Below are 14,681 nucleotides of genomic sequence, written 5' to 3'. Positions count from 1 at the left end.
TAAGCGCCGTTCAACTGTCCCATTCGAAGCAGAATCCGATTAAGGTTTTAAAAAACCTTCACTACTAATGTTGATCCCCAAACATCCATCACCTAATTCATGAATTTGTTTTTTCACTCATTGTAGTCCCCTATTTGATTACTAAAAAATATCGGCTAATTAAATACACATATGGACTGCTAAAGGAGATTCCATAGCGTAAACAGCAATTAATGGGACCTTAATTTACTCTGATTGCAAAGTTAGAGACCCAAAACAAGTGAGAAACGGGGATTAGAGACTAAACAACGTTGAACATCTAATACTTAACTCACTAATAACTTTTGAAGTTAGTTAACCACCACGGTCCACCTTAACTCTAAGCAGTTTCTTTTGCAAAATCCTGAGCTAGAGCCCTATATTTTGTGGCACGTCGAGATCTTCATTATGAATTGTGCTGGACAAAAGTTGGCAGCGTGACACATGGTTTCAAATCATTCTCGCTTGCCTTAATAACATCAAAAGATTGACAGGCTCACAAGGCAGAGACAGACTTCCTTATCCACATGAGGAAGCAGATTAATCGACGAACGTAAAATCACGCTTAGATATAAGATGGCCATAACAGGGCTTTGATGTTGATGGCCGCGGAATCTTGACATCAGTGCAACTTAGATGTGCCCCATTACTAGGCCAGCCACTATTATGATCTGCATCCAACATGGCCTGAAGCTTAAAACCATGGCTAGGCACAAGGTGTTGGACCGATGCAAAGGTAAGAATTACATTGAAACCCTAAATCGATGCAGAACTGATCAAGCAACCTTGCTTCACATTATTTTTTCAGTGCTTTTTGGGTAACACCTGCCCAAAACACCGCTTTGGCATCTGTATCTGAATCTAGCCATGCCTTCTCAGCCCGCCTTTGATTTTGTCGCAAATTCTTTGCTCTCTTTGATGCCAAACGTTCATCTCTCTCTACAAAAGCACGCTTGAAACGCTCAGCTATGGACAGTCCACTTAGTTTCGTATCCAAAGAGAAGACTCTTTGTGTGTGACCTTTTTCTGCCCATGTTTCAGGGTCTATGCCCATGATGGCCGGCCTATCCAGTGCAACATCAGCAAATGCCTCCTGGGGAATATTACGAGATCTGTGACATGCAGGTGACGCTGCTGGATTGACCACAACTTTAGGACACGCCACCAGTAACTGCTTGTGAGAGTCTTCATCAATAGCAGGCTGCAAACAAGGCAAGAATCCATACAGAAGTCAATTCTTTACAACAGAGCTACTTAATAGAAAGACATCTAGAGCTCCACAAATGCCACTGCCAAGCTGGCTTCTACCACTGAAACGAGTCTAAATGGCCGAAGGCAAGACAATAGCATTCACATATGCATACACACATCCATCGACATGCACATACATACATATCCAATAGCATACCCAAACAAGCCATCTCAGAGCCTGTGCACCCCTTCCTACTTGCTTCAATTCCAAAGTTTCCCAGCTGTCCTCGGCTTCTACCTCAACTTTCAGGCCTGGAAGAATAAAGTGGAGTGATTCCTTTGCTGCTGCATTACTCAATGCTGTACCTCTGCAGAAGAATACTGAGATATAGATATGAATTGCGGATGTTTGATATTTAATTGAAAGAACTCAGCACATCCAAACCTTGCAGCATGTCTTTCCTGTATTATGTGTACCATGTAAACGTAAGTGTGAAACTAGCTACCTAGCTCAGTGACGGCCCCTCACACTTTTTTCAACAGTGTGCTCTCTTACTTCGCAACCAAGAAGAAACAAAATTTCTTCAAAAAAAAGGTCAGGAATGTTGAAAATAATGGAGGTACTTACCCGCATCTTATAGTCTGTATCATGGGACAATTCCGAACCAAGGCTTGAACAGATGACGCTGTAAGACTGCTACACCGGCTGCAAATAACACTAGCACAGCTTATTCAAATGGGAAAAAAAAACATACCTACAACTAGTGGAGACATCTCACAAACAGAATTCCCAAATAGGAACACGGGGTCTATGGGACCACACATCTGAGGATGGCAGTCTGGAACTGCAATGGGACTTTGTGGTCAGACATTGGGGGAGTCAAGGAGACTTTCACAGGACATGACATCATCTTCTACATAGAGACACCAGAGCCAAGAGAGGGAACTAGCACATATATCGGGATACCAGTGGGCAGTGGGAATCAGCTTACCGGGGGGAGACCTGAACAGCAGGAGGAGTGAGGGGATCAGGAGTAGTAGTGGTTTTATTCAGACTAAACTTACAGCCCATGGTTAGCATAGTCAAGAGGGATGAGGAGGCCCCCTACATGGGGGTTCAGTTACAGATTGCAGCCTCAAGCTGCATCTATGTGGCAATATGCTATTTTGTCCCTGATTCTTCACGATATGCCCCACAGGAGCAGCGGGAGTCTCCATATGCAGCTCTCTCCAAGGATATCACTGGCTTCTTGGCACTAGGCGAGGCCCCCTTTCTTGGGGACTTCAATACTAGGACCAAGAGTGAGCGGATACAGATATATGATTTTGAGGTTGCAAGTCATAGACCAACATGGCACAAGGCTACACCGGATCTCACACGACCATGGAGCCATCACTTTTTATGGGAGATGCCTCCTAGAGCGGCTAATGCCACAGTGTCACCAAAGCATCAAAATATAGGTTGCTAATATGCAACAACCCAACCCCCAAAAAAAAAACCCAAAAAAACCAAAAAAAAAGAGTTTTTGGATTTATTTTTTTTAGTGACATGGCGATGGTGATGTGGCACTGACACATGGCAGGGTGGCAATGATGTGACTAAGCAAAAGATTAAAAGCTTTTTAAAAACTAAAAAGAGAAGAGCTTTTATTATTAAAAAGATGCTTTTTGGACTTTACGTGAGTTTTAAAGCACTTTTCTTAAGTGCTTTTGAGCAAGAATAATAAATTCAGCTATTCTCTCAAGACATGTAAAAAGACAAGAGAGCTCTCTCTAAGAACTTGTACTCAAGACTCCTCCAAGGGGTTGGAGATCAACGCAAGGCTATTTCGACCCCTAGTGTGGTGTCCTCTCTCTCTACTCTCTCTCTTTTGTTTATTTTCAGATTTTTTCAAGGCTTTACGCATGAAGAAGTTGTTTTCTTGAAGATAAGCTAATTACCCATGCCACAACTCTTACGAAGGCCTCTTTCAGACAGCCTTGCTATCTATGATGGGATGGCACGGTGGCCTACATGAGGATGGTTTACTAGTTTTCCATACAAAGTGGGCACCAGCACAGTCGATTATCTTATGGGATCACTAGAACTAGCCTCGTTGATACCTGACTTCACCATCCCACCATGCCCGCTTGGTGCTAACCACAGCTACCTCGCTTCACCCTCATCTGCACACCACCTACCCTAGCACGTGCACTGCCCATCTCACACTACACCCAAATCCATTTCACCCATGATTTTGATCTTATAGGACCCTTTAAAAGGGCTTTCCCCCCACCTGGTCATCACATTATTGCGCCTATCCATAAGGTGGGAGAACCCATGGATCCTAATAACTACAAAACCACATTGATCACCCATATCTTGGCAAAGCTCTATGGATCTATACTTGAGTCTGAGCCCAGCACACTAGCAGAGAGAGAGAGAGAGAGAGAGAGAGAGAGAGAGAGAGAGGGATACAAGGCACCGAGGCAACCAAGATTCAGGAGGACCTCCTCCGCGCTAGATCACATATTCATGCTTTAGCCTATCATCGAGCAGACCAAGGTAGATGGCCACCGACTATACTCCTACTTTGTGGACTTCTACAAAGCTTTTGATACAGAGCCTTGGGCTTATCCTATAGCACTTACAACATCTCAAGGTCCCGTCTAACATAATCTGGGCTATCATTGCCTTATATGAGTCACTTATTGGCAGGGTGAGATGGTCTCTAACACCATCGGAGTGAAACAAGGATACCCACCATCACCGACCCTCTTTGGACTTTACATAGATGAGCTCTCAAACTTCATTGACAGTACCAGAGGCCGAGGAGATTTTCTAGGAGGTATTCTTGTTTCCGTCCTTTTATATGCTGATGATATTATACTCATTGCATATTCTAAGAAGGGCTACAGAAGCGCATGGATACTTTGTGAGATTTTTGCACACAGAGCGGGCTCTCAGTCAACCTTGGGAAAACCAAGGGTTATAGTGTCACATGCATGGTGACAAGATGGCTCATCATCAATGCAACACTGTACGGCAGTAGAATCCTTTAGGATTTGATATTTGTCGTACGCCTTGACCCCATTGTAATCCTCAATCCAGGATATGTTGAGCACGAGCTACGTAGGTCATTCCTCAGCCTTAGTGAATCAGTAGATTCCCTTAACCCACTTGGAGAGAATCATTCATGCATATAGAGTCAGTAGTAGCCTTAGGCTTTGCATCAGATCATGTTTGCATTTTGCATATCATTCATCCCATATGCATATAGACCATCTAGACCATTGCAGAAACCTCAGAATATCACTCAGTATTTTATCCTATTTATTTGGCATTTTTTCCATAATTCAGCATTTATTACCATTATTCCACCATTTCGCAAGTCGTGTAGCTTTATTAAGCCAATCGGCCAGTTTGCCAACCAGCCGACCAACAGCATGTGCATATAAATAGCATGCTTCACCTCATCTTATATCATTCATCACCATTGGAGCTAAGCGCATCAGCCCCTCAGCCTTTGGAGCATTGACGCTTAGAGCATACAGCTTATCATCATCAAAACGCATCTCCTATAGCATTCAGCCAAGGAGGCCCTTCAGCATCTTGCGTTTTCAGCATATAAACAGAGTTCAACATTCCATCTCATCATTGTTTTGCTACAGCCCTATCGGTGAAGGTAAACGCATTCATTCATTCATTTATAGCACATAAACACAGCCTAGAACAATCCCAATTAGCCCCTTCTCTCAGCCTCAAATTTGCAGCCTTCCTACATTCTATTGGAAGAGTGCATAGGCTTGAGATCGGTCATCATCGGTGCTTCTACAGCCGTGTACAATTCAGCCCAACTCTTGTTCTTTCAAAGGTCTTGCGTTTGGTTATCTATAGTAACAAGTCAGTCCTAAAGTCATTCTCTTCAAAGACAACAAAGCAAATACTCCTAGCAATAGGAGGGGGCCCTTCAATGGGTAATTTGGAACCCAATAAGGTGTCCAGATCTATCTCTCTCTCTCATCTCTTAAAGTTTGAAGTGATAAAGTAGATTCCTAAAGACTCACGAAACTCAGGATAAAGAAGGCAATGTGAGACTTTGTGTGATAGGATCCTTCATTACGCATGATTCCGCTACATGTTACATTGGCATCAGATTCAGCTTGTCCACACACACCGCATCCTAGCGTGAGAGCATCCTTGGATGGTCATACTTCGCTCCGGCACGACCACCTACTTCACTAACATGTCTACAGAGGAGAGTACACATCAACAGAAAGACGTCTCCCCCGAAGGAGACCATGCTCTTCCTCCTACTACAGATACCATAGCTCTACTCCGAGCACAAAACCAGCTCCTTATGGAGCGTCTCCAACTCTTGGAGGCAACAACAACAAAACCCACTCCTCCAGTTACCCCTGACTTCGTCACCCTCTTCTTTCAGATGAAACAACAAAGACGAAGCCAAACGGCGAGAAGAAAAAGTAGACAAACGAGACTATGAGGAAGCCCAAAGCAGGCTTGAAGAAGACCGGCGTCCGGCTAAACTCGCCACTCGGGAGCACCAACGAGAGCTCGATCGAGAGCACATGTTACTCGAACACCAACGGGAAAAGGAGGCCTTGCATCTGAAATATCAGCACCTCTCTTCAGTTTCCCCACCCATAGATGCTACCAGCCAGAATCCCATGACATCAACAATCGTCATCTGAACTCAACCAAATTTTAGAAAGTATGATGGTAAGTGTGATCATTTAGCTGTTAATCAATTTATTCATCAATTTAATGCTCATTTTCCTTTAGCTAAGATCACATATCCTCAAGATAGAGTCCACGTAGCGGCTCCCCATCTCTCGAAGGCAATCACTTAGTGGCAACATTGGTCTAGTGTCCATACATATCAGATCACAGGTGTCACAGCTTTTCGTTGCGTCACACGGATACTTTTCCTTATGTAGCTAGTTTCACACAGTTTTTTATTTTCAATGGTTTAGTATTTATCATGGATACATTGTACTACCATTTTCGCCTTGTAGACCCTCTGGGTATTTTTCAAACATTAATCTCTCTCTCTCACACAAACACACACACACAAGGGAAAGAAAAACCAGCCCCGACTTAAATACGATCATGATGGCTACACTTGAGGAGGAGAAGCATAGGCAGCAGATGGGAGCCCTCTATGTGAAAGTGACTGGCCTCCCAATGGGAAGCTCACCGAAGGAGGATGGTGAGAAGCAATTTACACAAATTGGTATTAAAATATCCCCTTCATTGATGTGTGGCAAGCAGGGAAAGACTTGATTAGAGAGAGTCCCCTTCTCCTGAAATTCAAAGGTGCACAGTCACACCTTGCTTTCTTGCAAAAAAGTCGCCTTGCACAACACCAAGATCTACCTTGGTGATGACTTGACACCATTACAGGTAGAGCACAGGAAAGCTGCAATAGTGCAGGTGCTTGAGGCACGCAAGGCAGGGAAATGAGAAGTATACCGAGATAGCCATGTAATTATTGCAGAACACTACACAAATAGAGTCCATGAGACCACATGAGCATTACAGGTAGCCACCTCGAACATTATGGTCAGACCAAGGAGGGTTTGCCGAGACATTTACATTGCATGAGGGACAGTATCTTTTACACATAGACACCAAAGCCCATAAAGGGGGCTTACCGCAGGTTGCAGGATATGTCTAGGAGAGTCGACATATAGAGGGGAGACCAGAGCATGTGGAGGGGAGGTTGCATCCATGTTTAGGTCACACTTTTGCACCATCCTCACAGTGGTCCAGAGAGATGAGGAAGCCAGGTACTTGTGAATGCGCTTATGTCTGCCAGAGGAGGAGCTCGTGCATATTACCAGAAATGTCTAACTAGGCTCAGAGCTCTCTATCCAACAGGCAATCAAGCTACTTAATACATTATGCAGACATTACAAAGTTTTCCAGGCTAGGGACATTCTCCTCTATGAGCAGTCTCGCTCTTTGATTTTAACAGGGTTCCCATCATTCTACATGAGCTAGACCCCGAGGATATGGGGATACACAGGCACCAAAGACTACAGTAGCTAGTAGCTTATGCATTGACTCTGCACTATTTGGCCACCTCTTTGTGCCTTGAGTCCTAGTTTAACCTTGAAAGCCTTCCCAAAATAACAATCAAAAAACTACAAATGATATATTTGTCCTCCATTTAATGATTTAATATCAAATGCACAATTTTCTTCAATAGAAAAACATATAAATCTAGGAGAGCATTCGAAAGCCTGGATTTTGTACACAAACAAAGGAACACATTATATCATTGCAATTTGCAATCAGTCCACCATCCACAGCCTACCATCCAATGCAAATCACTTGAACTCTCTGCAATTTTGTTTAATTACCTAATGTCAACTGATTTCAATGAACTGCACTTCTCTGATGCTCTCTCCATTCCAAGATCTGTAACATCAGCTCCTGAAACATCAAGAGTCTCCCAGGACTCATCAGCAAGAGCAACCAATACATCATCCCTCACTAACCCTCTTCGACGTGCGATTGCCAAGAGTGTCATCTGTAACAGAATTTATATTTATTCTCTCTCTCTCTCTCTCTCTCTCTCTCTCTCTCTCTCTCTCTGTACTCATTGCAGATTCTGAGGAGGGGCTTATTTAAGCACATGGATACTTTACAGGATTTTTGCGCACAGAGGGTGGTTCTTTACTCCAAGGTTATGGCTCTCTACCACCGCTACAGGCTGCCGTAATGCTTGCATCTCTCTCTCTCTCTCTCTCTCTCTCTCTCTCTCTCTCTCTCTCGATGGGAGACAGCTTGCAGAGTAGGGACAAGATCGGTACACAGTAGTAGAGGATCAGGAGGGGTGGCAGTTCTTTTCAGGGAGGAGCTGCAACCGCTTCTACACATCGTTCGGAGAGATGATCAGGCCAGATATATGTGGGTGAGACTGAGGGCCGACACAGGCAGATTCCTGTATATTGCCATATGCTATTTTGCTCCTAGTACATCGACATATGCAGCACCTAGAGGGCAGTCTCCTTTCTCTGTGCTAGATGATGACATATGGGAGTTCTCTAGGGATGGAGACATTACTTGCTTTCCACATAGACATGGTGCTAGCACAGTGGATTATGTTATGGCTATGCCCAGCTTTGTTTCATGCATTGAGGATTTCACAGTTGGATCTCGGCCCATTGGGGTAGTAGTGGATCATGCATTGTTGACATTGACTATCTCTTTTCACTTTACCACAGCTCGGAGGACACGAGGGGCAGATCACACTCGATATACTTTTACCTCAGAGACTGATGCTGTCTACACAGATGGGATTTATAGACGTCTGTACACAGAGGAGCCAGGGAGACCTTTGGAGGAGTTGACCCATATACTGACAGAGACTTTACATGATGCAGCGAGAGAGGCATATCCACATACTCAGCCTGGACAGAGACAATGTTCTAGATGTATGCCCCAGAACAGCTCGTATGATGAGGAGTGCAGAGAGACCAGAGCCCGACTGCAGCGGGAGGTTGCTTTGGGAGTCACTACTCACCGACAGTCACGTATTGCCTTCCGACGCCTTGTGCGAAGGAAGAAGCGGGCCTTCCTTGCTCAGCTAGAGCAGGAATTATACCAGCTGTTCTTAAGCCAGGATTCGAGGGAGGCTTGGCGTCTGTTTCATGAGTCCTCCCCTGCTTTGGCCATCACGTCTACAGAGGTCTGGGGTAGTTATGCAGCATCTCTATATACAGTTCCTGGACAGACACCTTTTCCTGACCTGCCAGCACCATGCCCACAGACATGTACTTTCTTTACCGCAGAGATGGTAAGGAAGGCCATTGATAGGATGAAGACTGGGAGAGCATATGATCATGATGGATTGGTCGCTGAGCACTTTATTCATGCGAGAGACATGCTGGCAGAGCTTCTAGCAGTGATGTTCAATCGTGCTATGTGCGAAGGCTTACCCGAGACTTGGAGTAGGTCCACCATCGTGCCTATCTTCAAGTCAGGGGACCCTATGGAGCCAGGGAATTATCGCACTATTATGATTGGTCACACACTAGCACGATTGTATGCATCCATTCTTGAGCAGCAGTTGAGTAGATGGGCAGAGAGAGTTGGCATTCGAGCAAAGGGACAGGCAGGGTTCAGGAGAGGTTTCTCTACTCTTGACCACATCTTGACTCTGCGGGCCATTACTGAGGAGGGCAGGTCGCATGGGCGACGGATTTATTGTAGCTTTGTGGACTTCCGCAAAGCATTTGATACAGTGCCCAGAGCCAGATTGATGAGGCGATTACAGGAGATGGGGGTACCCACAGAGCTCATATGGGGGATTATGGCTTTATATAGATCAGTTGCAGGACAGGTACGCACCCCAGAGGGGGTCTCTACTTTGGTTCACTCCACTATAGGAGTGAAGCAAGGTTACCCGTTATCTCCTTCAATGTTTGGTATGTATGTGGATGAGGCTTCTGACTACATTGAGAGATTGGGGGACAGAGGAGCCCAGCTAGCGGTACATGGATCCCACTATTGTTATATGCTGATGATATTGTGCTGATCTCTGACTCCCCTGAGGGTACGCAGCGTCATCTGGATGCTTTACATGAGTTTGCACACGATAGTGGATTGTCTGTCAACCTTGGCAAAACCAAGGTTATGGTTAACACCACGCCACAGTGGGTTAGGTGATCAGCTTTCACATTTACATATGGGCAAGAGATTGTGGAGTATACAGATGCATATACATATCTTGGGGTAGTATTCAGTGGACCAGTGTTTTCGATGAGGAGAGCAGCAGAGACTAGATTGACTAGAGCACATGCAGCCCTGGGTGGTTTGGAGAGGATGTGTTCGCAGGTTCAGTTTCAGGAACCTCGAACGAAACTTTGGCTTTTTGACACTCTAGTGACATCACCTATGCTTTATGGAGTGCAGATATGGGGACCTTCAGTGGGCCATCACAGCGCAGGCGGGTGGAGAGGTATGGAGAGGCCTTTGGTATCTATGATTGCTAGGATTATTAGAGCCAAGGCCGTGGTACCTCATGAGATTATTCGAGCAGAGCTGGCGGCTGCCCCTCTGGTGATTGAGGCTCTTACGAGATCAGTCTCCTACATACATGGCTTGTGGGATCTCCCCCGAGACAGATATGCACGCCTCGCCCTGGAGTCCTCCCGACAGTTAGCTTTACAGGGAGACACGGCTTGTTGGTATGGACAGATGACATCTTGGTTCCAGGCACATGGTTTTAGCATGGACAGATTGCCTCCCTTCCAGTATTCTCTGGAGGCACCCTCTCTCACTCTCACACGGACAGAGATTACCAGACTCATCCGTCAGGATTTAGTTCAGCTGGACATTAGGAGGACATGGATACAGCCGACTGAGGAGCTGGGCACGAAGATGGCTTTCTACAGAGAGCATTTTCTTCAGCTCACAGCAGATGGTTTTGTGATCAGACCCAGTTACATGGATGTACACTTGTCTCATGCAGTACGATGTGCTATTGGTCAGATTCGCACATCCTCACACCAGCTTGAGATTGAGATTGGCCGATATAGAGGTATACCAGCTGAGGCCAGGATATGCCAACTATGCCATGGGGAGCCAGAGACAAAACTGCATTATATATGCCATTGTACTGCATACTATGAGATACGTGGTCGTTTCCACTGTTTATTCAGAGAGGGTTTTGGACCACCTTCCAAAGTCATGGGGTACCAGGACCAGAGGTGTTTGGGATTGTTCTTGCTTGAGCTGCGGAGACATAGAGATAGCCTGCTTAGGCGCACAGAGAGCCAGACTCAGAGGCACATTACAGATTTCTTTAGTCCAGCCATCACTGTGCCAGATGGACCACAGCAGCAGCAGGACATGGATACCGCCCACACCAGGGGTACACTGATTGATCGTGCGATTGAGCTTGGGTGGTCCAGACGCCCACGACTACGGAGGAGGGCATCCCAGCATAGACGGAGGTTGCAGCGGCAGATTCGGATTATTCTTGCGAGGCATGCGGGACACCCAGTCAGGGTGCTGACCACAGAGGATATTGAGGAGATCCGCCAGTGTCCGATGCGGCACATATTATGAGATGGAGGCACCTCCATAGTGTACCCCTCCATCCCACATGATATTGTATCCCCTCACTATATTCCACTCACCTCCATAGCATACCCTCCCCTCATTATATTCCAGTTCCAGTTTCATTTTCTAGGTGCCAGTAGTATCATCTTTATTTTTCATTTTCTGGGTTTTTTTTTAATCCAGACATTGTATCAGATCCACCATGATGCAACTTTTGGTCTCATAGGTCATTATGGCCTTTTGAAGACGTTAATATAACATTTCATTTCTCCCCCCCCCCCGCCTGCGCCCCCCCATTCGCTCTCCCTCCCGCTGCCTGCCTCGCCCCCCTTCGCTCTTTCTCCCACTGCCTACCCCCCCCCTTCCCGCTGCCCCCTTCGCTCCTTCTCTCCCTTCTCTCTCTCACTGCGCCCACCCCTCCTGCAGCCTGCCTCGCCCCCCTTTGCTCTCTCCCGCTGCGCCCCCCCCCTCCCGCTGCCCCCTTCCCTCTCCCCTCCCGCTGCGCCCCCCCCCCCCTCCCGCTGCCTGCCTCGCCCCCCTTCGCTCTCTCTCCCGCTGCCTGCCTGCCTCCCCCCTCTGCCCGCCTACGCCCCCCCCCCCCATTCGCTCTCCCTCCCGCTGCCTGCCCTTCGCCCCTCCCTCCTGCTGCCTGCCTGCGCCCCCCCCCCCCCCCCCCCTCTCACGTTGCCCACATCTCTCCCTCCCCTCCTCCCCGCCTGTGCGCCTTCTTGCCTACCTGCACCCCGCCTTTTGACCCCTCTCTCTCTCTCGACCAGAGATTGAGCAGTCAGGTCAGCAGGCATTGCAGCTAGCCCCAGAGTACAGCCGCACCAGAGGTACACTGATTGATCGGGCTATAGAGCTGGGGCGGTCCAGGCGCCCCAAGATGAGAGGCCCATCTCGACACCGGCGGAGACTACAACAGAGGATCAGGACCATACTAGCACGGCATGGGAGACGTCCAGTCAGAGCACTCACCATGGAGCACATTGAGGATATCCGCCATCGACCGATGAGAGACATCTTTGGATAGTGATGTGTATGATGCTTACCTTTGTTGCTGGAGTTTTCCTCCCAGATGTTATCCATTAGGAGCTCCTAGTACCGTACTTTACCTCATAGCTGTTTCAGTTTCAGTTAGTTGTTTAGTTGTTTTTAGCTTTGCTTACACAGACATTGTATCAGATCCACCAATTGTTGTAACCTTTTTGGTCTCATAGGTCATTTTGGCCTTTTGAAGACTTTAATATATCATTTCATTTTCATTTCTCTCTCTCTCCTTTCCCTCTCTCAAGCGTCTGCGTTTTTTAGGGTTCACGTCTGCATTTTTTAGGGTTCGCGTCACTTTTTTTTTCTTTTTTTTCTTTTACACTGCCGCAGATCTGCGTTTTAGGGTTTGGCTGCACTTTCTGAATTTCAGATCTGCAATCTCTCTCTCTCTCTCTCTCTCTCTCTCTCTCTCTCTCTCTCTCTTCTTCCATGGCTTCCCCCTTGCGCAACCCGACGAAGGCGACCTTTATGGTCACAAACAAGAGGATAACAAATGTGGAAAAGGAGATGAAGGAATGGAAGGCGGAGACGGAGGGATGGTGGAAGGAGAAAGCCAACTTTCTCCAAATGGTATTCAATGAGGGTAAACGGTGGAAAGAGGAGAAGGAGGACCTCATAGCAGAAGTCAAAGACCTTCACGGGGAAGTCAACACGCTCAAAGGCGTAATTTCAGCTCTTCAGAGGGAGCTTGCAAAGGCTAAGGCAAATGGTGGACTTGAAGAAGGTGAAATTCAGCCATCCATGATAAAAGAGCTCAAGGTTATCAAGGAACAAGTACGGGCAATTAAGGAAGAAGAGAAGCAACACGAAGCAAAGACTTCCTCATGGGTGGAAGTCATCACCAAGACTCAAAGGAAGATGGATGAAGCGGAGAAGTGGATAAAGGTCGCCACGAAGGGTAAAGGTAAGGAGATAACAACCCCTACACCTACAATCATTAACATGACTTTGGAAGAGGAACAACGAAGACGTACAAGTGCTTTGCATGTGAGGATTATTGGCCTTAAAGACGGGGATAAATTTGAAGAGGAGGTGAAAGAGCTTATGGTGTTGATGGGGATCGACAGTCTGGCACACGCAACCGCTTCTACACATCGTTCGGAGAGATGATCAGGCCAGATATATGTGGGTGAGACTGAGGGCCAACACAGGCAGATTCCTGTATATTGCCATATGCTATTTTGCTCCTAGTACATCGACATATGCAGCACCTAGAGGGCAGTCTCCTTTCTCTGTGCTAGATGATGAAATATGGGAGTTCTCTAGGGATGGAGACATCATCTTGTTAGGGGACTTTAATGCCCGGACGGGTAACCGCCAGACAGCCTTTTATGATACCTCAGAGGAGATGCTGAGAGAGCTGGACACTCTGGATATGGGATTAGACAGACGCTCACAAGATGTGGAGTGCACAGAGTATGGGAGATATTTGGTACATATGGGGACTGCACATGGGTTGGCCATACTTAATGGCTTGCAGAGGTTTCCGTCAACAGCTGGTTTTACTTGCACATAGACATGGTGCTAGCACAGTGGATTATGTTATGGCTATGCCCAGCTTTGTTTCATGCATTGAGGACTTCACAGTTGGATCTCAGCCCATTGGGGTAGTAGTGGATCATGCATTGTTGACATTGACCATCTTTTTTACTTTACCACAGCTCAGAGGACACGAGGGGCAGATCACACTCGATATACTTTTACTTCAGAGACTGATGCTGTCTACAGAGATGGGATTTATAGACGTCTGTACACAGAGGAGCCAGGGAGACCTTTGGAGGAGCTGACCCATATACTGACAGAGACTTTACAGGATGCAGCGAGAGAGGCATATCCACATACTCAGCCTGGACAAAGACAACATTCTAGGTATATGTCCCAGAACAGCTGGTATGATGAGGAGTGCAGAGAGACAAGAGCCTCACTGCAGCGGGAGGTTGCTTTGGGAGTCACTACTCACCGACAGTCACGTATTGCTTTCCGGCGCCTTGTGCGAAGGAAGAAGCGGGCCTTCCTTGCTCAGCTAGAGCAAGAATTATACCAGCTCTTCTTGAGCCAGGATTCGAGGGAGGCTTGGCGTTTGTTTCATGAGTCCTCCCCTGCTTTGGCCATCACTTCTACAGAGGTCTGGGGTAGTTATGCAGCATCTCTATATACAGTTCCTGGACAGACACCTTTTCCTGACCCGCCAGCACCATGCCCACAGACATGTACTTTCTTTACCGCAGAGATGGTAAGGAAGGCCATTGATAGGATGAAGACTAGGAGAGCATATGATCATGATGGATTGGCTCGCTGAGCACTCTATTCATGCGAGAGACATGCTGGCAGAGCTTCTAGCAGTGAT

The 14,681-nt window shown here is 46.8% G+C and overlaps 1 protein-coding gene across 3 annotated transcripts in view; it reads right to left on the bottom strand.

Moving 5' to 3' along the window:
• Positions 1-281: 281 nt before the first annotated feature.
• The window catches only part of LOC147630255 (RNI-like superfamily protein), a 35,680-nt gene continuing 21,280 nt past the window's right edge, over positions 282-14,681 (bottom strand). For 2 of the 3 annotated variants that reach the window (XM_086810100.1, XM_086810097.1), the window contains exons 3-6: positions 7,576-7,745; positions 1,838-1,915; positions 1,427-1,577; positions 282-1,219 (exon numbers count right to left, since the gene is read on the bottom strand). In XM_086810100.1, coding sequence (XP_086666226.1) covers positions 815-1,219; positions 1,427-1,577; positions 1,838-1,915; positions 7,576-7,745 — 804 coding nt within the window. In that variant the 3' untranslated portion in view covers positions 282-814. The remainder of the gene's footprint in view (positions 1,220-1,426; positions 1,578-1,837; positions 1,916-7,575; positions 7,746-14,681) is intronic. The other variant, XM_086810098.1, reaches the window with a different exon arrangement.

Source organism: Cibotium barometz, chromosome 16, assembly GCF_041138505.1.
Source record: "Cibotium barometz isolate CiBa-2024 chromosome 16, ASM4113850v1, whole genome shotgun sequence".
Taxonomy (NCBI): domain Eukaryota; kingdom Viridiplantae; phylum Streptophyta; class Polypodiopsida; order Cyatheales; family Cibotiaceae; genus Cibotium; species Cibotium barometz.
Note: the sequence above shows the minus strand (reverse complement) of the source record. Positions and strands in the feature narration are given on the sequence as shown.